Below are 22,817 nucleotides of genomic sequence, written 5' to 3' on the forward strand. Positions count from 1 at the left end.
TTTAATACACTAATCACAGATGGAAACAACACTCTATATTAGCATATACTAGCATAGAAAATCTGCAGTTCAATTACAATTTATGGTAAAGGTTAGCTGTGTCCAAGAGACAGTCCCTTCTCCAATATCCTTTTCCTGGGGCCAGAGTGAGAGGCCAGCATTCTCCTCTATCTCCCCTGATGCGTCCAGACTTTTGTCCTTCCATCATGGATCTTCTTTCCTGAAATTATTGTGATCTCTTTTTGTCACTTTTAACCAACCTATTCAAGATATTTTGCCACCACCTTTTTAGCATCTGGTTCTCTCTAGACTCCTACCATTATTGATGACATTTTCAACATTCAAGTTGATTCTTCAGATGTAAAACAAAGTACAAGAAAAACCATTTTGTCACTTGTATTTATTTTATGAGAGAAGAATATGAACTTATGGACAAGCTCTGACAACCGAAAATTTTACCGTGGGAAACTATACACCTGTTTAGCAAAAAGGGACTGAACGACATTTGAACTATAATAACATGTATCTTATCTTAAAGTCTGAGTTTTGGAAAATTATAGGCAAAAATATATCGATTTGTATCATTAAACTTTCTAGGGTTAATTCCCACACAAACTAACAGATAAAGTGTACTAACAGTAATTTATTATAAGCAAAAAGTAGGATGAGCAACAATTGAAAATTATGACGAACGCACAGCACTGCTAATGTGTTTCAGACAGCATCCCGTCTGAAAATTGTAGGAATTCCAACTATCTGCCTCTGCTCATTAATTGTGGGAGCTCAACAATCTGCCAAGTATTGTATGGCTGCCAGTCTTCCTCATGGAATTCTAATTTAGAATCTATGGTAAACCAAGGCCAACTCATGTATTAGACACAGTAGACACAGTGCCTAGGGCCCAGGATACTCTTAAGAGCCCACAAAGGTCTTAATATCTTTTAAAATAGAAGAAAATAAATAAAACAATAATGATTCCACAATAATGAATCTTCCTGGATTATATCTGTCTTTATACCAATGCAGTCATAAAATAGAATTTAAAATTTTTTTATGGAGGAAGGGGTCTACAAAGGCAAGAGTGCCTAGGGTCCCCTAAAATCATGATAAGGCTCTGTTGTAAAGTCTAATACTCTGCTAACGTTGCTCACGGATCCACATTTTAATGGCTCTTAATAACTCACAAAACATAGCAATTAATGCTATATGAAATTCTACGGAACTGCTTGTCACATGATAAGAATTAAAGAAAGAACTTGTACTTTCGCATCTGAATTGGAAGATTGTCATAGACAACCCATGAACAGAGGGCCATACTTTGATGATCACAGCTCTCCCCCACACCTTCCTACTCAAAGTGTAGTCCATAGGCCCTACCCAGGACTTGCTAATCAGAATGTGCAACTTAGGCCCTACCCAGGACTTGCTAATCAGAATGTGCATTTTACAAATCCTCAGGTGATATGTATGCATGGGAAAATTGAGAAGCACAGTCAGTTTTAGAAGACTCTGTACCTAGGAAATATTCTGCTTTCTAATAGGGAGGACTTCTCCAAAAGTAATACAATTGAGTTTAAAAAAAAAATCCTTAATCAACAGCTCTACCCATCAAAAATGAGTAGTTTAGATTTTACAAGAAGCAGAGAAATCATCCAGAAAATGTGGAAGATGGTCAAAAAAGACAGTAATAAAACTCTTAGAAGAAAACACAAGGGAAAAGCTTCATGACATTGGATTAGGCAACGGTTTCTTAGAGATAACACCAAACGAAAGTAAAAATAAACAAATTGGACCACATCTAAATTAAAATCTTTTGTAATACATCAAAGGACACTATCAACAGAATGAAAAGGGAACTCATGGAATGGGAGAAAATATTTGTAAGTCATATATCTGATAAGGAGTTAATATCCAGTTATATGAAGAACTCCTACAACTCAACAACAAAAGAACAAGTCTCTTGAAAAATGGGCAAGGGATTTGAAAAACTTTTCTCCAGAGAAGATATGCAGATGGCTAACAAGCACTTGAAAAGATATTCAACATCACTAGTTGTCTTAGTCCCGCTATAACAAAGTTGCACAGACTGGGTAGCTTATAAACAACAGAAATTTATTTCTCACAGTTCTGGAGACTGGTTAGTCCAAGATCAAGGCACCAGCATGGTCTTGCTCTGAGGCAGTCCTGCTTCCTGGTTCATAGATTGGCCATCTTCTCACTGAGTCTTCACATGGGGGGAAGGGTTAGAGATCTCTGTGGGGTGTCTGTTGTAAGTACATTAATCCCATTCATGATGGCTCTATCCTCATGGCCAGATCACCTCCCAAAGGCCCCACCTCCTAATACCATCACCTTTGGGAGTTAGGATTTCAACATATGAATTTTGAGGTGACATTAACATACAGACCATAGCACTAGTCAAATCAAAACCACAATGAGATACTGCTTTTCATCTACTAGGATGGCTATTTAAAACAACAACAACAAAACAGAAAATAAGTGTTGTGGAGGATGCAGAGAAACTGGAACTTTTGTGCATTGCTAATGGGAATGTAAAATGATGCAGCTGCTAGGGAAAACAGTATTGTGCTTATTCAAAAAATTAAACGTATAATTACCATATAATCCATCAATCCTACTTCTGGGTATGTACTCAGAAGAAGTGAAAGCAGGGACTTGAATACATATTTGTACACCCATGTTCACGGCACCACTATTCACAATAGCTAAAAGGTGGAAGCAATCCAAAAGCCCATCAACAGTTGGATTAAAAAGAAATGTAGTACATAAATACAATGGAATATTATTCAGTCTTAAAAAGGAAGAAAATTATGACATACTACAATAAGGATGAACCTTGAGGACATTATACGACGTAAAATAAGCCAGTCACAAAAGACATATACTGTATGATTTCACTTACGTGAGCTATCTAGAGTAGTCAAATTCATAGAAACTGAAGGTAAAATGATAGTTCCCGAGGCTTGGGCCTGAGGAAATGGGGAATTATTTGATGGGTATAGAGTTTTCAGTTTTGCATGTTCAAAAAGTTCTGGAGATTGGTTGCACAACAATGTAAATAATACACTTAACACTACTGAACTGTACAATTAAAAATGGCTAAGATGGACTTCTTCGGCAGTGAAGTGGTTAAGAATCCGCCTGCCAATGCAGGGGACATGAGTTCGAGCCCTGGTCCAGGAAGATCCCACATGCCGCGGAGCAACTAAGCCTGTGCGCCACAACTACTGAGCCTGTGCTTTAGAGTCCGTGAGCCACAATTACTGAGCCCACGTGCTACAGCTACTGAAGCCTGCGCGCCTAGAGCCCGTGCTCCACAACAAGAGAAGCCACTGCAATGAGAAGCCCGCACACTGCATCGAAGACCAAATGTGGCCAAAAATAAGTAAATATATTTTTAAAAAATGGTTAAGATGGTAACTTTTATATTATTGTATTTTACCACAATTATTTTTTTAAAAGGCAGTTAGACTCAAATCAAGGCATGAAGACTATCCAACTTTCAGGCTTATTATGCACAGATGTAAATAGAAGGCTACTGCTTTGTAAGGGCTGGCACGTGAGGCAGGCAACACAGAGGAGGCACCAGGTAGACTTGGGGATGACTTGTTTGAGCCTAGAGTTCAACTACCGTTACTTCTCAGGTACTGTGACTGGTCTTGGAGCCAATCCCTTAGCCTTGGTTCCTGTGGTGCATTGAACATTCCTACACTGCAGCCACAAGCCAGTGGGAAGTGGGTCTACGAGGCCTGAAGAACCCAAAAGCACAGAGGGCAGTAAGTGTTACATAACACCTTTATTCTAACACTTTGGCTTCTTTTTCACTATTGTTCAAATACACTAACTAGCAGTATGTATATTTTAGCATTGACAAAACACTTTTGCTAGAACATCATGGGATGTTTAAATTTTTGCCTCTTTGCCTTTGCTTAATATTAAAGATGATTGTTTTCTCCTCATGTTTATAAATTGTTTAGCGTATCTTCACACTTCCCTACTTTATTTTACTTATTTTTTCACAGAATTTGGTAGAAGGGATGAGAATTTAGGGTAAAACAAGAAAAGTGAAATCTTTCCATTGTAATTTATTTTTGTAGGACATTAAGGCAAGTTAGATGCCTCTTGAACTCCATCTAAGTCCATTTCAGAAGGCTTCCATAGGGAACTTGAGAAAGCCAAACCTCGGGTCCTAGTGGATGATAGGCATTTTTAAATTGGCTCCAGTTTACTTGAGTGAAAAAGATTAGCTTATCTACTTGAAGTAAATGAGGTTTGAAAACTCAAAGGGCAAAAATCACTTAAAGTAAGTAGCAGGGTATTTGGGGATTACCACAGCTAAAGTTTCCCAAGCATTCAGGTAGTATTACTCTATTTTTAAAAATAAACCCACTGACTTAAATATAAGCAAAGCAGCTAAGGGTATGATCCCCATTACTTTGTCATCACACCTTATAACCTACTATGACAGCCAAAGTGTGAAGAATAGTTTGAAAAGCACCGTGACACTGAGAGATGCTGACAAGCAGAATACTGAGATGGGGAAAAAAGATCAAAATCATCACCAAAGATGCCACTTTAAGTGATCATCAAAACTCTAGATAAGAATGGCAACTGTTTTTTGGCTGATTCAAATTTTAAGAGTTCAAAGTAAATACTATTATATATAGTTTAGCAATTTTAGCTTCTTTTATTTTTAAAAATAGCTTTATATTTTAATAATTTATATATTTATAATATATTTATGATTATAAAAATATTTCAAAAAATCAGACACATAACTCTTTGAAAAAGAAAAGAAAGATTACCTGTAAAACCCAGAGTCAACCTCAGTTGGTATAATCCAACATTTATAAAAATTCCTTGTGTGGTTTTTTTGAGTGTTGTCTCTGTCCCTATCCTTGCTCACCCCCTTGCGGCCATGATATGAAGAAGCCAAGAACCAGGGAGCAAAAAAGGAAGAGAAAGCAAAAATCCTGAATGATAAACTGATCACCTCTCACTTTAACAATATTTTCCATAATTAAGATAACTAGGTCTGCCTGAAATCCACATGGGTCAGGACCTTTGAGGAAATAGATGGAAGACTTAAATGGTGATTGTAAATTATTCCTTCATTAAACTTTCTTGGAAGTATGGGCATTGGTAAGGGAAACTGAAAGGGATGTCCTACTCATACTTCGTATTGGCTGAACCCAACTGGAAGCACTCAGAGGGCAAAGGAACCAAGCTTTTGCAGTCCTTCAAGGTCCAGCCTTCCAGGGCACAAGGCAGAGTGAGGGGTAGAAAGTGGATTTGACTGGGCAAACAGAGCAAGTCCAGTACAAAATCTTTCTAAAATATTTCATTATAATTATAGTTTCTTTCATAAGGCACGAGTCCAAGGGCTACTTTATGGAATAACTCTTGTATAATTTGGAGCTGAATATCTATGCAATTCCTGTGGTTTACCTGGAAAACACGAGAGATAACAGAATTTCACACCACCTGAAAACATTACTTAGGCTTCTCTCCTCCATCTAACGCCTCTGCGGAGGTATAAGCCTGGCAATTGAGGGGTCAAATCAGTGGATACTTTTGTATTAGAATGACTATAAGGTAGGGGCAGAAAGAGAAAGGCAGAAATGGGGATACAGAGGGTTCAGTTCCTGTGTGCTGCTGGTCCTCTCCCACCATTTGCCCCACAGAAAAAGTAAACTTCCCAGCTTCTACCTGGAGTATTAAGACCAACACTGATGACCTGTTAGTCAAACTGAACGTGTGCCTTAGACACCAGCAAAGCAGTGTCACCAAAAATATGTGAAAGAAAATAAGAAAAATTTGGGATGAAGCTATTTCTATTTCTGTAAATTTGTATCATTTTAGAAAAGTGAAATTTAACTTTATAATTTAGCATAGTTTTGACGGTTGGTGTTGATGGGGAGGGTTGTAGCACATGATCTTTTTTAGAGCATCCCTCCTCCTTCCAAAGATTAAATGTGAAGAAGTGGCCATCTTCAGAAGACTCGGGGAAAGTACCCCTAAAGCAGCAGAGGCCGACGCTCAGAAGAGAGTATGGGGTGGTCCCCGAGGGCTGCGTCACTACCCCACGCCAGGGGTTCAGAGTCCTCGGCTCTTTTATCTTTTTTCAATTTTTGGTTACTCCTCTCTGGGAAGCTAACTCTAAGAGTGGCAATGTCTAAGGCCACCAGAAACCCTGGTCAAGCCACTTTCCTTTCTATCATCAAGAAATTTAAGGATTGGAGCAGATGTTCTCTGAAATCTTGGCTTAGCCCTCTTGATCAACATTGGCAGGTTCCCCCCACTCATCTGTTATCACGGTAAAGCATTCAAAACTGGACGAATGGTGGATTATAGATAAATAAATGCAGATAAATGTCCTCCAACTCCTTCCCTTTTCACCAGACGCAGCCCTTAGTAAACAGTTTACGTATTTTTCCAGCTATTTTTCTATGCAGAAGTGGTATCTCCTTCAAACACTCAAGCGGGAGGCTTTTCATCTTATACGTCTTGGGGAATCTAGAAGCTTTTTAAACGCTCTCTTCCGGACTTGTTTCTACCTAAGTCGGCGCCTCGTTTGCAAACGCTACTTAAGATCCTCGTTCCTCTCGGTTTTAATCATCTTTCACTCGCGTGAGGTCCTCAGCCCCCGGCGGCCACAGCAACACACACTTCACTTTCTCCTTGTGGGCGGCCCCCTTAAGCGGCACTCTTCACACCGCACTCCAACCCGGACCGCGCGGAGGTATCCGCAACTCTTCCGCCACGCAAGTGGATTAGCTAAGACTCCTGCGCTCGGGTTTGAGCCCACAGCTGGTGCCCGAACCCGGCGCGCAGGGATGACGACATCAGCCTGCGGAGACGGCGACGGCGAGAGACGGGGAGGGCTTCCGGGGCTCCCGGCCTAACCGCCGAGAGCTGCAGTCATGGCGGCCGCAGTGTGGGGCTTCTTTTCCTTCCTTCTGCTGATGCTCTCAGGGGATGCCCAGAGCTCGGAGGTGTCTGGGGCTACCTCCGAGGGCTCAGGAGGGAGTGGGGTCAGTATCGGAGATCGCTTCAAGATTGAGGGGCGTGCGGTTGTTCCTGGTGTGAAGCCCCAGGACTGGATCTCGGCGGCCCGAGTGCTGGTAGACGGAGAGGAGCACGTCGGCTTTCTTAAGTGAGCATCCTGAGGGCAGCGCGAAAGTGGTTGGGTTGGGAGCCGGGAGGGAATTCCCCATAGTGGAGCTGAGTGTCAAGACCTGACGACGTTGCTGTCCGAGGGTGACCCTTGCGAGGCAGTCGACGCTTTCCCCTTCCCGGTCCCGTACCTCAGAAATGAGGATGGCTGGCGCTCGTCCCAGGGCCGGAGCAGTGGAGTCGGTTATCTTCAACTCCATTTTGGCCCTGAATGGGGACGACCACTCCTGGGCCCTGGGCACAGATGGACCCCTTATTTGTCTTTTGCTGAATTCTTTCTTTTGCATCTCATCTGGTTTCCCTGGAATCTGGCCCCTTTTTGCATCCATTTCAGTCTTTTGGTAGCTTCATGTTGTGTAGAAAGATACTAAGCAAGTGGGAATTCTCAAAGCCCACAGGGCTTTTAGTGATGACACAGACTGGGAGGCTAATGTTGCTGCTTCTAAAATTAATGGGCCCTGAAGTCCCTAATCAAAGCACCTTTTTTGCCTGGAGGTGAGATTGTTCTTCTTTTTTACGCTTGAATTCATCGAGGGATTTGCGACATCACTATTGTCATTTATGTGAGACTCTACAGGGCTTGCTTACTCCCTTCTGTCCTTTCTAGCTGTTAGTAGAAATAGGATTTGAGCCTATATTAAAAGACGTGGTAGATTTATTAGCAGTCCAGTTCTGCAGCAGCCTGCTTTTCAGATGTCTAGGCACAAGTATAATGTTTTAAATCTTTCAATTGCTGCTTGGAAAGTGAAACTTTGAACTGAAAATTCATTTGGTAAAGGAAGCGTTTCTCTGGTAGGTTTGTATACCAGCAAGTGGTATCTGAAAACCAGACAATTTAAGTGTGGACATTTAATTCTAAATCTGTTTTGGAAATATTCAGAGTATCCAGGTGCCTTTGAATGAAATTTCAACCTCAGATTAATAAATAGTGACAAGCTTACAATCATTTTTAAAGTGCTGTATATTATTACAAATATGGCATTAGGGCATTCTTTAAGTTTTACCCTAATATAAATGAACTTTTAATAATAAAACTCATTAAGCTTTAGAAAATTAGCCATAATTAACCATTTGACCTCTTGTTTTTCTTCTGCAGTATACAGTTTTTTAAAATAAACATTATTTTTATTTGAAAATAATATATATGTGATGTGTCTATTGAAGAAAATGTAAACAAAGTAGAGATAACAAGCCTTAGTATTTTATTGTATCTCTTTGGAATCACATGACCTACGTTTTTAATAGTAATATACAATATACAGTGCTTTGTAACATGCTTTTTTTCATTTAATATTTTGTGAGCAGCTTCTGATACCATTTCATGTTCTTTCATTTGTATGTAGAAAGGTTAATTGAGAATTAATATGAAGAGCTTATGGTGGCAACCTTTTTGGAAGAGGGATAGGTAATTTGTCTTGTACCTGTTATGCATAAGTAACATGCAATTTTGACTATGTTTATGCTTGTTGGAGGTGGCTTGGGACTTGGCTAAATGGACATCAGGGGAGTTTCAACTGAGGACTCCCATGCCACTTCTTGCTCTCATCACTGTGTATGTAAACCATAATTTATTTATCTAGTCCTCTGTTTGGGGGCACTTAGGTAGTTTTCAGTTTTTTGAAATTATGTGCTATGCATTATGTACTATACGTAAGATTACATACTATAATTTTTTGAACTTTTTCTTATGGAAAATTACAGACATACACTAAAATAAACAGAATAGCTTAGGAACCCATCACAATTTACTGTTTGATTTTATATCTCCTCTGCACCTCATTAATTTCTTTCTGGAATATTTATGATGATCTTAAACATAATATAATTTCACTTATAAAAACACTACTATGTATCTCTGAAAGATAAGGACTTAAAAAAACCCCCACAGTACCGTTATGGATTTGACAAAAGAAATGATAATGCCATGATATCATCTAATACCCAGTCCATTTTTATGTTTTCCCACTTATCTCAGAAATAGTTTTATGTGATTGTTCTTTCAAATCAGGGTCCAACAAGGTCATTGTATTGTAGAGTACATTTTAAAAGCCAAGTTTTAAAATTTCATTATACAATGTCTATGTTATCTTTTAAAGCAAAATATTTACCTTAGGAGGAAAAATATATTTGCTTTTTCTTTACGCCATTAGTTCTGGTATTATTTGTGTTGTGCTGGAATTAATTCTCTTTTTTCTGGACCTAGGAAAATGTTTTGAAATTCATTAAGTTAGGATCCCATCAAGAAACTGAATAATTCAAGGAAAGTTTAATGAAAGGATTAACCAGGGTAGTCATGGTGTAGGGAAACAACCAGATTATGCAGTACTCCAGAGTTTACAACCTCAAGGCTATTGTCACCTCTAAGCCTGAAGGGAGGCGGGGAAGTAAAGGTTACTGGAACCTAGAAAAGAGGAAAGAACTGCCTTGAAAGGAGCTGTGTCCCTTGACAAAGCCAGTTAGGGGCCTCTCACGGGAGAGAGCTGGGGGAGAAAAGTATACTAAGCTCATTTTCTTCCCTTCCTGCTGTGGGGAGAGACGGGTGGAGAATGATCTGAAGGGCAAATAGAAGACATCCAGCTCAGGAAGAAGTTAACTTGATGTTTGCACTTTGATTCTGTTTCAGCTCAGTGTGTACTTTGAAGTAGTAAGGAACTTTTTCCTCTTACTTTTTAGTAAACATTGTGGATGTGACAGAATCAGCTATTCCTTTAACTGTGAAAGAGCCTAATGATTTAAGGAGCATTATTTTAACATTATTGTGAGACTGGCAATTCTCTGATAAAGTCAATCCCTTTAGAACCATTTGTTCTGAATCAGAAACATCTTTTTCCTCGGAATGGCAGTTTCTCATTAGCAAAACAAATTAATTTTGGTCTGTGAACATGAAATTATCAGTTCTTGATGGGGTGGTTTTCTAAGTCTAGAAGTTTAGAAGAAAGCAGTAAGGAAAAGGTGGATGGTTTTAACTACATAAACATTTTAAATTTCTACATACCCAAAAAGAAGTAACCAAGGTAGATGGGAACTATTTGTAACAAGTGGAACAAACAGTACTTAATTACCTTTTCCATAAAAAAGAAAAAAAGGAAAGAAAACAAAATGCAAATTAAACCTAGGAAAAAAGGTCATTTTTAATTAAGAAATTGTTGGAGGGGATCTGCAAAATTGGACCCCTAAACTTGTAGGAATGACATATATTATTCATTCCCTTGAATAAAGACATGGCTTTAGAATTGGACCTGTGCTCCTGTCACCTGTCATCTCTATTTCACAGAAGGAATAGAAGTACTTTCTATGTCTCTGTGGAATGGTCTGGGGCGTTTTCAGAACTCGTGCAGTGTTAATTATGGAAGCTGAAATGTGGGACAACTCTTGCCAGTTTGGGTTTTTTTTTTGCTAATTACTCTGACTGTCATTTTGGGAGGTGTTGGTTTGGGAGTTAACAGATGGTTTAAAACATAAGAAAAGAATAAGCTATTGATCAGAAGTGACTAAATATGATAATTTCATTGTTCCAGGACAGATGGGAGTTTTGTGGTTCATGATATACCTTCTGGATCTTATGTAGTGGAAGTTATTTCTCCAGCTTACAGGTTTGATCCTGTCCGAGTAGATATCACTTCAAAAGGCAAAATGAGGTGAGGACAACTGATTTAATTTTTACCAAAGGCTAGGCTACTGAATACCTCATTATATATATTCCTTTTAGAATTTATAGTTAAGGTTGGAAAGTTTCCTATTTAAACTACAGGTATTCCTTAAAATATTTAAAACATCCTTATATTGTTCTAATCTGAGCATTGATAATATTGTACAGTTGAACTTTCTCCTGCTCTGGCTTAATATTTATTTTAAAGCTCCTAATATGATTATATAGAGAAGAGGTAAGGTTACTTACTATAGGAGCAAAAGCACTGTGAAAGTTTTAATTGAAATGTGATTATTAAAGTTGGAAATAATTTAAATTTTCTAAGTTGAAAATACTCATCATTGGGATATTTTGATGATACCTCTTAGTATATTTGATAGTATGTTGATCTAGAAATTTCTATAGTTTTTCCTGTCTGGAACATTTAGTGTGCAATGGAAATTTAGTATTTCTTTGGAAAACGGTAGATTACATCATGGAGTTTACTTCAAAGTGAGGATCATAATAAAAAAAAGAGAAGTACAGTATTAGAGGCTGGAAGACTAGGGAAAAGTTTCAGAAGTTCTAAGTAGATGAACACATGCTTTGAAGTCGAGGTGAAAAGAATTTTGGACTAATTCAGGCTCTGATCCTGTAATACCACAAACCCATTTGAAGTTAGAATCAGTTGTATAGATTTCCACAGTGTTCAGATTCAGCCTTATGCTCTTATAACCCCAATTTATTTATTTGTTATTAGTCTCATGCCAATAGTGCTCTCTTTAGTCTAATCTGACCAGGAAGTATAGGAAGCAGTTTTCTTGCTTGCTTTATTGAGGTGTAATTGACAAATACCAAACAATTTTAAATGGTAATGTCTCTTCTTTGTTTGAGCTATCACAGAATTACTTCATGTTGCAGTAATAACGAAGAGGTCATGCAAAGGCAAAAATAATTTGGGGGTTAGAGGAGCTGTATTTTACTACTGACCTTTTTGTTATGTGCCTAGCATATTTAGGTTGATTTGTAGAGACCCCAAATAGAGCTGACATAAGAGAGATGTTCGGTTAGTACTGTAATATTTATATTTGAGTTAGTGTTTACTCCTAAAATGCTTTCCCTCTTCCTTTGTTTTTTTTTGGTCATTGAAAGTTTTTAAAGCGTAATGTGTAAATATGCTATAATTAAAATAGTGAGTCATATATTGAGCTGCGTCATCCTTTAATATCAGCTGCATATTAGTCCAGTGAAGTCAGCTCCTGTTGACAGTTTCCTTTTTCGTCTTTTAGGATGTGTAGTGAACAGAGATGGTTATTCTGTGGTAATTTAAATTCTTGATATTATTACGAAACCAATACTGTGATGCTACTAAAAACACGTTCTTTAGAAACAAACTACTTTCCCCTCTATTTTTGAAATTAAATTGTCTTAGAATATTCTACTTTGTCCAAATGCTAATATTTCTTGCTATTGGCTATTGAGAGCAAGGTGGAGCATGAATTAACGGTAATACCTTGCAAATATGTTTATAAATATTTTTGATGTAATAAATGGATTGTTTCAAAGTAACTGAACCACATTAGCTATTGACTTTCTCATGTCTTTTTAGAGGCATAAAAGTTTTTTAAAATATATGTATAAAACTCTAGTATGTTAAAATCTAAACTTTAAAGGACTTATCATGACTTTTTATGTATTTTAGAATTGCAAGCTTGGAGATGGGGGTGGTTTGTAGATTTACCATATGAACTTTATATAGGTTTAAAAGTTTTTTAAAAATACTGAAAATACTGGGAGTTCCTTGGGGTACAGTGGTTAGGACTCTGCACTTTCATTGCTGTGGGCCCGGGTTCAATCCCTGGTTGGGGAGCTAAGATCCCACAAGCCGCGTGGCCTGGCTCAAAAAAACAAAACAAACAAAACTGAATACTGGAGAGAATGAAAGTTGTTAAAGGGGGATACTTGTCGATTAAAAACTATAATTTATTTTTATTTATTCTTTTTACTTTGAATTTTGAATAAAGTAGTTTAAGCAATTAGAAATATTTTTCTAAATATAAAGTTTTATTTGCTTTTTCACTTTGGGTAAAGAGTACTTCCTGCTTTAGTATTTAAGGACTGGTTGCAGCAGTTGGATTCATGTTCTCAGATCCATCCCTGATGATTGGATGCCTGAAACATAGGTAAAAAAAACAAGGCCCTTATCATTTTAATAATTGGGGAGGACAGAGTAGAGAACAAAGAGGGATCCATATAAGATACTAATATTCTTGACCAATATTTTGTATTCTTGACCAATATTTTGCAGAAGTTAGTTTCAAATATATGTGAGACTTACATTTCTGACATTTTGTCAGAATGAAAAATTTTAGAAATGCTGGGTAAAGCATGATAAACATTTCCTTTTAAATGTATAGCTCCCAAAAAAGTAAGGGAAATCCTCAGAGGATAAACTGTAAACTACTTTCCTACCTGGGGGTTTTGTTATTCTCTCACCAAAAGCCTTAGATTTTATTAGCAGTGTGTAGGTGGGAGGCAAGCCTGTGCATGCTTGGAGTCAGAATTAGATCTAAGACTTGGTTTCCCCTTTGACCCTTGGCCTGAAATCCAAAAGATCAGATTCCCTGGCTTTTGGAGGGAAAAATCTATCCTGAAAATTGATAGTCACACCCTCATTGAAATTTGGATATGAATTTGTTCTTGCATGATCCAGAAACTTCCAATCTGAACAATTAATAAGATGGCCCCTGGTCATAATCCCCCACTTCTGGCAGAGACAAATGCACAACTCTCTGTCCCAGTCCCATGCAAAAATAAAGTCTACTTAACTTATAAAATACCCAAGAAAACAATGTACGTGGAGTCAGCAGATGAATCAGACCTCTGAGAACTCTAGTTAGTAGGCTTATTGGATATAGACTATAAAATTGTTTAAAATATATTTAAAATGCTTTAAACAAATAAAAGAAATGCTTTTACCATAATATCGAAATAAGCCATAGATATTTGAAAAAAGAATAAAATTGAACTTTTACACTCAGTATATGCTTTGGAATACAAAACTCAGTGGATGTGCTAAGCAACTGAACAGAGGTTTGATGAGCTGGAAGACAGATCAGAAAAATTACCCAGAAAGCAATACAGATAAAGGAAAGCACACTGTGAAAGTGAGAGTTTAACAAGATGTGGAGTAAAGAATGAAAAGGTCTAACATATGTCTAATAGAAGTTCCAGAAGGAAATGATAGAAAAAATAGGGGAGGCAATTTTCAAAAAGTAAACTGGAATATGTCTGAACATGGCTGATTAAAATTACTGGCATGTCTGGTAAAAATGTAATGTTACCTATGGCACTGTTGCAGGACTTTCTTAAATCATTAAGTTTTTCTTGCAAAATACCCTTTAAAATTAGGTGTACTCAACAATGCATGTTTCAGACAATCAAAAAAATTCCAGCATTTTTGTATATTTATAACAAAATAAATTTATTATTAATCAAAGAGCTTTAGAGCTAGAAGAATTCCAGGAGAACTTCTGATATAACCAGAAAAGTTAAGAACTTAAGACCACAAGCCTAGGTAATAACAGAGCTATAGCTAGAAACTAGGTCTCTTGATTCCAAATCTAGTGTTCTCCCTCTACATTTTGCTAAGTATTTTAGACATACAGATAAAGCTACTTTGATCAGATTTTCAAGATCAAAAGTTTAGATGCCAAAGCATTTTGGAAAAAGCTAAAGGTAATTATAAGGCATTGCTAATATATTATAAGCATTTCTTTTAACTAGTAATGCTTTTAGTAGGATTACTGATGCTTTTTTCATGTTGCTTTATCAGAGCGAGATATGTGAATTACATCAAAACATCAGAAGTGGTCAGACTGCCCTATCCTCTCCAAATGAAATCTTCAGGCCCACCTTCTTACTTTATTAAAAGGGAATCTTGGGGCTGGACAGACTTTCTGATGAACCCAATGGTATGTATCAGGCTACAATAAAGTATCTTTACTAATCTGTAATTTGCTTCCAGGCAGTTGAAAAATTCTAACCCCTGTGAAAGGAAAGCTGGAGTCAGATTGTTGGATCAAAGGATTACTGTGAACAATTCATGAATTTCATGAAAATAGTAGCTTTGGGAATACATAATAAAAGATAGTGAGAATGACACAGTAGATTTGACATTGAAATGTGCAGCAGAAATTAGATAAGTACTTACTTTTAAAATTAAAATAGAGTAAGAGTATGTGGTAAGTCACACATGGAGCTAGCTATCTCATCCTTCATACTACCTGAATGTTAGTCCATTGATGAATGTGCCATCAGTTAATAAATTTCCCCTCTTGATGGCACAAGTAAGGTTTTTACAAAGGCTTTTTTTTTTGATGTGTTATGAACAGAGAAGTTATTCTGTAGTAATTTAAGTACTTGGTATTTTCATGAAACGATTTTATGGTGTCCACTAATATAAAATACTAATAGCATATTTAGAAACAGCTTGACTTTTTTTTCTTTGCTGTTTTTGAAAGTTGAATTATTACCTTAGAATTATCTAAATGTTGATCATATTTCTTGCAGATAGCTATTTAGAACACAAATAGGGACGTTTCAGGCTGTACCTCCTTTGAGAGGAATAAGTTAGTACCTGGAATCTGCAGTTAGGCATAAAGAGGCAGGAGGGTAGAGTGGATGGGTGAAGTTAGCAATGAGATTCCAAAGCTAATTGAGAAATATCTTCCATGTTCTCATTTCTGAAATTCCATGGGAACATGCAGTGGTAGAAGCTCCTAGGTCATTTTTTAAAACTTGTCTGCTATAGTAGTTGCCTAGTGGTATATTGTACATTAGAGGGGGGATGTGGTGTTTTCTCCAAGAACCACAAGTCATCTGGAAAGACTTGTGGATCCAACCTGATGGTGAGCCATCAGGATCACCAATCTCAATGCCAGACTGCAGACTGAAGAAAGTGAATGAATAGTTCAGTTTGCAAACTATTTGTGTTAGATAAAACTCTAAACTCTGCAAAATGATAGGTAGCACAGACGTGAAGCAAGGTGTCTATATAAAGTCCACACACTTATAGGTAAGACTCTTATATTACAACAGTCAGATACTGAGGAGCACCTTGCTGTCACCAGGGCTCGTTCAGTAGAATTGAAGTGGTGGCTGCTAGTTTTATTCTGTTTACAATATTTAATTCCATCATTGGTTGTTAAGTGCAGATTTTGTTCTGCAGTTAAGTAGGAAAAACATTTTCTGAATTTTTTTCTTTCACAGGTTATGATGATGGTTCTTCCATTATTGATATTTGTGCTTCTGCCCAAAGTGGTCAACACAAGTGATCCTGACATGAGGCGGGTAAGATGACTGAACTATGTTCTGATGCCTGATCTGTCCGTTGTGGCTGATGGCTTGGGTTTGTTCAGCCTTATCCTAATTACCAAGCCAAATTCATCTACAGGTTGTGTTGATACAGTATTATGTTCCTGGCATTTAATTAATTGTTTCCACTGGTTTCCACTGGACCAGATAAATTCTGCCTGATAAAAGCCTGGGTCTTTTCATATAGTTAAAACATTCTGCTTAGTACTTGCCTCTTTGCACCTCGCTTGTTTAATAGTTGAAAAGCATAATAATTCTGGTATACCTAATCCAAATATTTCACAAAATGGTAGCTTCTTATAATCTATCTTTACTTTACAAAACTCTTCAAAGTACACATTTAGTTTATGTGTTCAGACACACAGAAGAAATTGGGATAGACCAAGGGAGAAAAATAGAATAGTGGTTTTCAAACTCTCTACCACAAGATCATACTGTTTGGCAAAGGGGAGAGGAGTTGCCAAGTAAGATGCTTCAAATTTTTAGTGCCACCACTTTGTCTCTTTTAAATATTTGCTTCCGTATAAAATCTTCAGAATTAAAAGAAAAAAAATTATCTATTCTTCCACCCAAAAACCATCAACAGATATCTCCTGAGTTCCAGGTTTTTCTGTTGTATTTAATATATATGTATTTACACTTTATTCATCACTGAATAAACATTTATTAATCAATTTTTAGGTTCTGGATACAGGGGACACAAAAATGGACTATATGTCATCCCTGTTGTCAACAAGTTCATAGTCCAGTTAAATGTAGGAAGTAGAATGGATTTATAAAGCACTCTTCTTGCCATCAGAGGATTGTGTTTGTGTGTATGTGCGCATGTGTGGGTTTAAATGGAAAAATAAGATATACATAAATAAAAAATGTTTGCTGAGGTACTAGGTGATTAAGTTCTGTAGAAGGTAAGACACTTATCCCAAGCTGGAATGGCAGAAAAAGCTTCATGAAAAAAGAAAACTTTATGATGTTTCAAAATGTATTGTTGCTAAATTTTGGCATCTTTGCCTCAGTGTTGGTCAGAAAGTGTACATCCTATATCCTTGTATCTGTTAAGGCAGTTAACTCTCTGTGGTATCAATAGAAGGAAACATTAGAAGTCACATTGGATTAAAAATTCATTTCTTGCAAAATGCTTTGCATATATAGTAAGCAGTGTAAAAAGTTGTTCATTCAAGAGCTTCAGAATTGAACAGCTTCAAAAATAGAGTTGATGATATATTTTTGTGGGGATTCAAGACCTGTTATACTTAAAATAAACATTTAATTCTTGATTACTAGGGCATGTTAACATAATGTTTCTTTCCTGGCCATATTTGTAAAGGTGATTTCTCCCTGAAAACTCATGTATATATTCTACATTTGGGGAGAAAGCCCAAGCTAATAATTGAACAAAAAATTCAATTTTAAATAATAGATAATAGAGTATTTGCTATTTTTTTCATGTCCGAACTAATACAATTTTAAGTTCACTTTTGGAATGTCACATATAATTCAAATGAAGCAGACATTACATTAATATTGTCAAAAATGGAACAGTACTTTATAGATTGTTGGCTCAGTAAGGGGGAGGACAAGAACCTCAAAATAAAAGTGCCATGTCCTTAGGTCCTGCCAGTGACTGTTTGTAACATTTTAACATTGATGTTGCTTGCTTTAGATGCTGTAACTGAGGTCACCCAAGTCATACAGTATTCATAGATTTACTACTAAGGCCCTTAAGAATCAAGTCTTGGAAATGCTACAGTTACCTTCCAGACTTTTCTGATACCTTGATACATGGTTAAAGATTGATGTTCTGGTTATATGCATCTAGAAAAAGCATGAGTTTAAGAAGACACTTGTTAAAACAATAAGAAAGCATTCTAATCAGAAAACAAAATAAGGTGGCAGGAATATGATCACATATGTCCATTATCCGAGAAAATGCCCTTTATATATATATATTCGGCTATATAAGCCGAATCAACCCCCAGGCAACACTTATCGGACATTTACTAAGGGTTGAAATGCTTAGTGATATAAAGGAGGCATGAAACATGGTTTCTGAAATGCTGTTGGGTATGACATTACATCATTGCTCAGAACCAGTACCTTTTACCTGTTCTATTTCTCTCCTCCTTCCTTAAGGGAAATGTTGTTAAATGACGTGTGCCTTTCATATCATTGTGCTTTGTCTTCCCACAGGAGATGGAGCAGTCAATGAATATGCTGAATTCCAATCATGAATTGCCTGATGTTTCTGAGTTCATGACAAGACTCTTCTCTTCAAAATCATCTGGCAAATCTAGCAGTGGCAGCAGTAAAACAGGCAAAAGTGGGACTGGCAAAAGGAGGTAGTCAGGCAAGCCAGAGATGGCATTTGCACAAGCATGGCAACACTGGGTGACATCCAAGTCTTGAGGGAGAACCGTGTGAAGCAACTACTGTAAACTTGAGTCATCCTTAAAGTTGATCTCGTATAACTGTTGTATGTGATAACTCTTCAGCACATGTTTTGTATTTGGTACACAAGAAAACCCAGCTTTCATCCTTTGTCTGTATGAGGTCAATATTGATGTCACTGAATTAATTACAGTGTCCTATAGAAAATGACATTAATAAATTATATGAAGTACTATACATTATGTATATTAAAATAAGTCTTAATCCAGAGATAAAATTATCTTGTCATTTTTTTTCCACTTAATGTTTCCTTTATTTCTGACAGTTTTCTTCTATCTTTCATTATCGGAGGCTTGAAATTGATTTTTTTCCTGTTTAAAAAGAAGTGGTTGATATTTTTAGAGCAGCATGCACTGTGGGTTTTTGTGTAACTAGACCTTTCAAAATTCTTAGTCCTGCCCTGCCATTTAAGATTCCCTGATATTTGAAGTAGAACCACATGTTCCTGATGTAGTTTTAATTTTTATTATTACAGTTAGTTTCAGAGTGTGGGTATATGAATTAGGATAGGTGTTAACCAATTTTTAAATTCTGGTTACCATCTCTGGTTTCATTTTACAATTATTGAATATCAGCTATGTGCTGTGATTCAAGGTAAGATACAGAGATGGATGGTATCCAGTGCCTGTCCTCCGTAGAGCTTATTATGTAGGGAGGAAGCACAAATAATAACAGGGAGTGAATGGCCAGGGGAAAGAAGTGCAGCAGTAGGAGAGCCTTGTAGAGTCTGAGGATGGAAAATCAACCTTAGAGCTCCATATTGTAATGTTGGTAGTATAGCAGAGGTAGCTTATAAATCCCCTCATCTTCCCCACTATTGATTCTCAGAGGTGTTGGAATATCCAATCAGGATATCTCATATATCAGGAGTGTCTCAAAACCTTTTTATTTCAGTAAGTTACAACACCTTTTCTTTTGGACTTTGGTTGTTTTTTTTTTTTAGCAATCTTTTAAGTATTTATTTATTTATTTATTGGCTGCGTTGTGTCTTCGTTGCTGCATGCAGGCTTTCTCTAGTTGCCGCGAGCGGGGGCTACTCTTCGTTGTGGTGCGCGGGCTTCTCATTGCGGTGGCTTCTCTTGTGGAGCACAGGCTCTAGGTGTGCAGGCTTCAGTAGTTGTGGCTCACGGGCTCTAGAGTGCAGGCTCAGTAGTTGTGGCGCACGGGCTTAGTTGCTCCGCAGCATGTGGGATCTTCCCGGACCAGGGCTCGAACCAGGGAAGCCCTGGATTGTTTTAATTAAAGAATGCTGAGGCTGCAGTATTGCTTCTATTAGGGCTCCTATCCTCTCCTATGTTAGAGAACTCCCCTGTTGCTTTCTTGGGGTTATTAAATCAGCAAAAAAAAAACAACAACAAAAGATTGGTTCCAAACTCTTATTTTCCCTTTTATTATCCTATTATAGGTGCCATTTTTCATTTTGAAATAAGGTACATGAGTTTTCTTTTAAAGAATTGAGTTCAAAAAAAAAAAAAATCAAAGGGAATTCGGGACTTCCCTGGTGGTACAGTGGTTAAGAATCTGCCTGCCAACGCAGGGGACACCAGTTCGATCCCTGGTCTGGGAAGATCCCACATGCCACGGAGCAGCTAAGCCCATGTGCCACAACTACTGAACCTGTGCTCTAGAGCCCATGCACCACAACTACTGAAGCCTGTGCGCCTAGAGCCCGTGCTCTGCAACAAGAGAAGCCACCGCAATGAGAAGCCTGCACACCACAACAAAGAGTAGCCCCCTCTTGCCACAACTAGAGAAAGCCCACACACAGCAATGAAGACCGAACACAGCCAAAAATAAATAAATATTTTTTTAAAAAAGGGAATTCACTTGCGGTCCAGTGGTTAGGACTCTGGGCTTCCACTTCAGGGGGCACAGTTTCGATCCCTGGTGGGGGAACTACAATCTACAATCCTGCATGCTGTGTGGCGCTGCCAAAAAAGAAAAAAGAAAAAAATAAGTTCCAATGCAGGACATTTTAAAAGCTGTATCTCTGATTATATTACATACACTAAAGCTACCATGCTGGTTAAGCTATGAATGAATAAGGTGGGTAAACTGGTTAATGGTTAGAATCCTTTAAAATAGTTATTTACTGAAAATAACTAAAATATTAGAACACAGATTGCATAAAAGTTGAAATTCAAAGCAGCCAGAATATAGTAAGAGTCATAGTTGTACAATCAGAAATCATATTAAAAAATTTCAAAATTTGGATTGTCAAAATTTGCACATGGAATACGTAGTAAACTAGAAATTAGAAAGCACTTCCAAGGAAATTACCATTTTATTTGCTAATTAAAAAACTCATCATTTTATGTAGGTTTTAACACTGAATATAATATAAACATATACCTTATTACAGAATGTTATTACATCAATTGTATATGAAAATCTTATCTTTGCACAGCTCCTTCATCAAATGCTTAGTGTATTTTCAGGTACAGAAAAGATTGTATATTATTAGACAATTTGGAGTTGAGTGCAAGCAGCCCGTTTAGTTGCTAACTTGCTTAGTGAATTTGGGCAAGTCACATTCCCTCTTTGGACCATGTCTTGTCTTGTTCATTGTTGTATTTCCAGCATTGAGCATGTAGGCACATAATAAATGTTGTTGAATGAATAAACAGGCCTCAAGTTTCATCATCTATAAATTGAGGAATTTGGATTAGACCTGTAAATCCCTTTTCAGATCCAAAATTCCAGTATAATTTTAACCCAATACTATTATTTCCTACCTTTGAGAACCATATGATTGGTGCCAAGTTTTTGAACTTCCTTGGGTTCTTTCTGCTATTCCTCTCTCAGAGACAAAGTGTTTTGCTCTTCCTTAGGGTATTTCTTAGATTCAGTTTACATGTATCTCCTTTTAAATGTAAGCTTTGTGGTTAAAATTTTTTCAGTTCTGCTAAATTAAACCTGAGTAGTAACTTTGTGCAAAACAGATCTTTGTGGCCCATTCTTGCCAGGAAGCCCTGAGTGCCTGGGATGGATCCATAGCTCCCAAGTTTCCAAGCATTTTTTTAGGAGTCAAATCCTCAGAACTCATCTCGAGACTGGTTAACATTTTGAAAAAAATGGGCATTTTACCTAACATGCCCAGAGTAGTAAAGTCTGTTATCATTTTTTTTCTTATGTTTCCTCTGATGAGAGAGGAAGCAACCATTCAGCATACTTTTCAGTAGCTGGAAGGGTTTCGAAGTCCTGATGAGGTCAATAATAAAGAAGACCTTTTTCATTTAAATAGTTACTCAAACTTTCAGAAAGTTTGGGGTTTTTTTTAAGTGTTCAACTAAAAATAATCTATTGAAAATATTTTTATTAAATATCCTAAAGAAAAAACTAAAAACTATTTTCATTTTTTAGAATTGCCTTCCAGGTCAAAAATAGTCATATTTTTGCATGGTTACAATCAGTTCTTTAAAAATTGGGCAAAAAGTTCACCTCTTAGGATGGTTTACATATGCATTTTGCATTTTAACCCAACAAAAATTCTGCTAAGCACTAACATTAGGGAACACAATAGAAGCTAGCGACCCAGTCCTTTAGTGTTGTTCAAAGAGTATGTTGAGGCAGGACCTAGTTGTGCTCTCCCCTTAGCATTTTAGGTGTGATTATTGTCGTCACAGTCAATTATTTTTTAATTTGAAAAGTATATGAGAATATCCAATTGGTACAAATGTTTATAATTATTTAGGAGAACTTGAGGGTAGGTTTTGCAAAATTCAGATGTTGCCTATAAATTATGAACATTGTTTTAATATTCCTGAAAAAAAGATGATGAAATACTAAAATAGCTATTTTAGATAAAAATCCCCCCTCCCCCAAATAGCACCATGTATTAGCTTATCTCCTTTCCCACAGTAACACAGCTTCATCATGGGAGCATAGGGAATTGAAGCTTTTCACAGCGGCTGCAGTCTGATAGCATTGAGCCAGCCTGGGCAAACCTGAGAAGAGGGAGGAGTAAATTAATAATGTCAAGTGGTAAACAGGAGGAATGGGTAGGGCCGTAAAAACTATCTGGGCACAGCATTTCCAATAGAAAACTTTGACAAGGCATTTAATTCCACTAAAATTTAATGAACTAGTAATGACTGAAGATTTGTATCTGTACCTCCTTAGTAAACAAAAATTTCCATATACATATGGAAAACATGTATATATAAAG

At 37.1% G+C, this 22,817-nt stretch overlaps 1 protein-coding gene across 2 annotated transcripts; it reads left to right on the plus strand.

Moving 5' to 3' along the window:
- The first annotated feature begins 6,787 nt into the window (after positions 1-6,787).
- On the plus strand, positions 6,788-21,471 carry EMC7 (ER membrane protein complex subunit 7). 2 transcript variants are annotated; one of them, XM_079914097.1, is made up of 5 exons: positions 6,805-7,177; positions 10,716-10,835; positions 14,661-14,799; positions 16,097-16,177; positions 18,392-19,473. In XM_079914097.1, the coding sequence occupies exons 1-5, from the start codon at positions 6,945-6,947 to the stop codon at positions 18,542-18,544; spliced, it is 726 nt and encodes a 241-aa protein (XP_079770223.1). In that variant the 5' UTR covers positions 6,805-6,944; the 3' UTR covers positions 18,545-19,473. The 2 variants fall into 2 exon arrangements, with proteins under 2 accessions (XP_079770224.1, XP_079770223.1); XM_079914098.1 differs by lacking the exon at positions 10,716-10,835 and having other exon boundaries at positions 6,788-7,177; positions 18,392-21,471.
- Positions 21,472-22,817: the final 1,346 nt, after the last annotated feature.

This window comes from Stenella coeruleoalba (genome assembly GCF_951394435.1).
Source record: "Stenella coeruleoalba genome assembly, chromosome: 2".
In the NCBI taxonomy this organism is placed as follows: domain Eukaryota; kingdom Metazoa; phylum Chordata; class Mammalia; order Artiodactyla; family Delphinidae; genus Stenella; species Stenella coeruleoalba.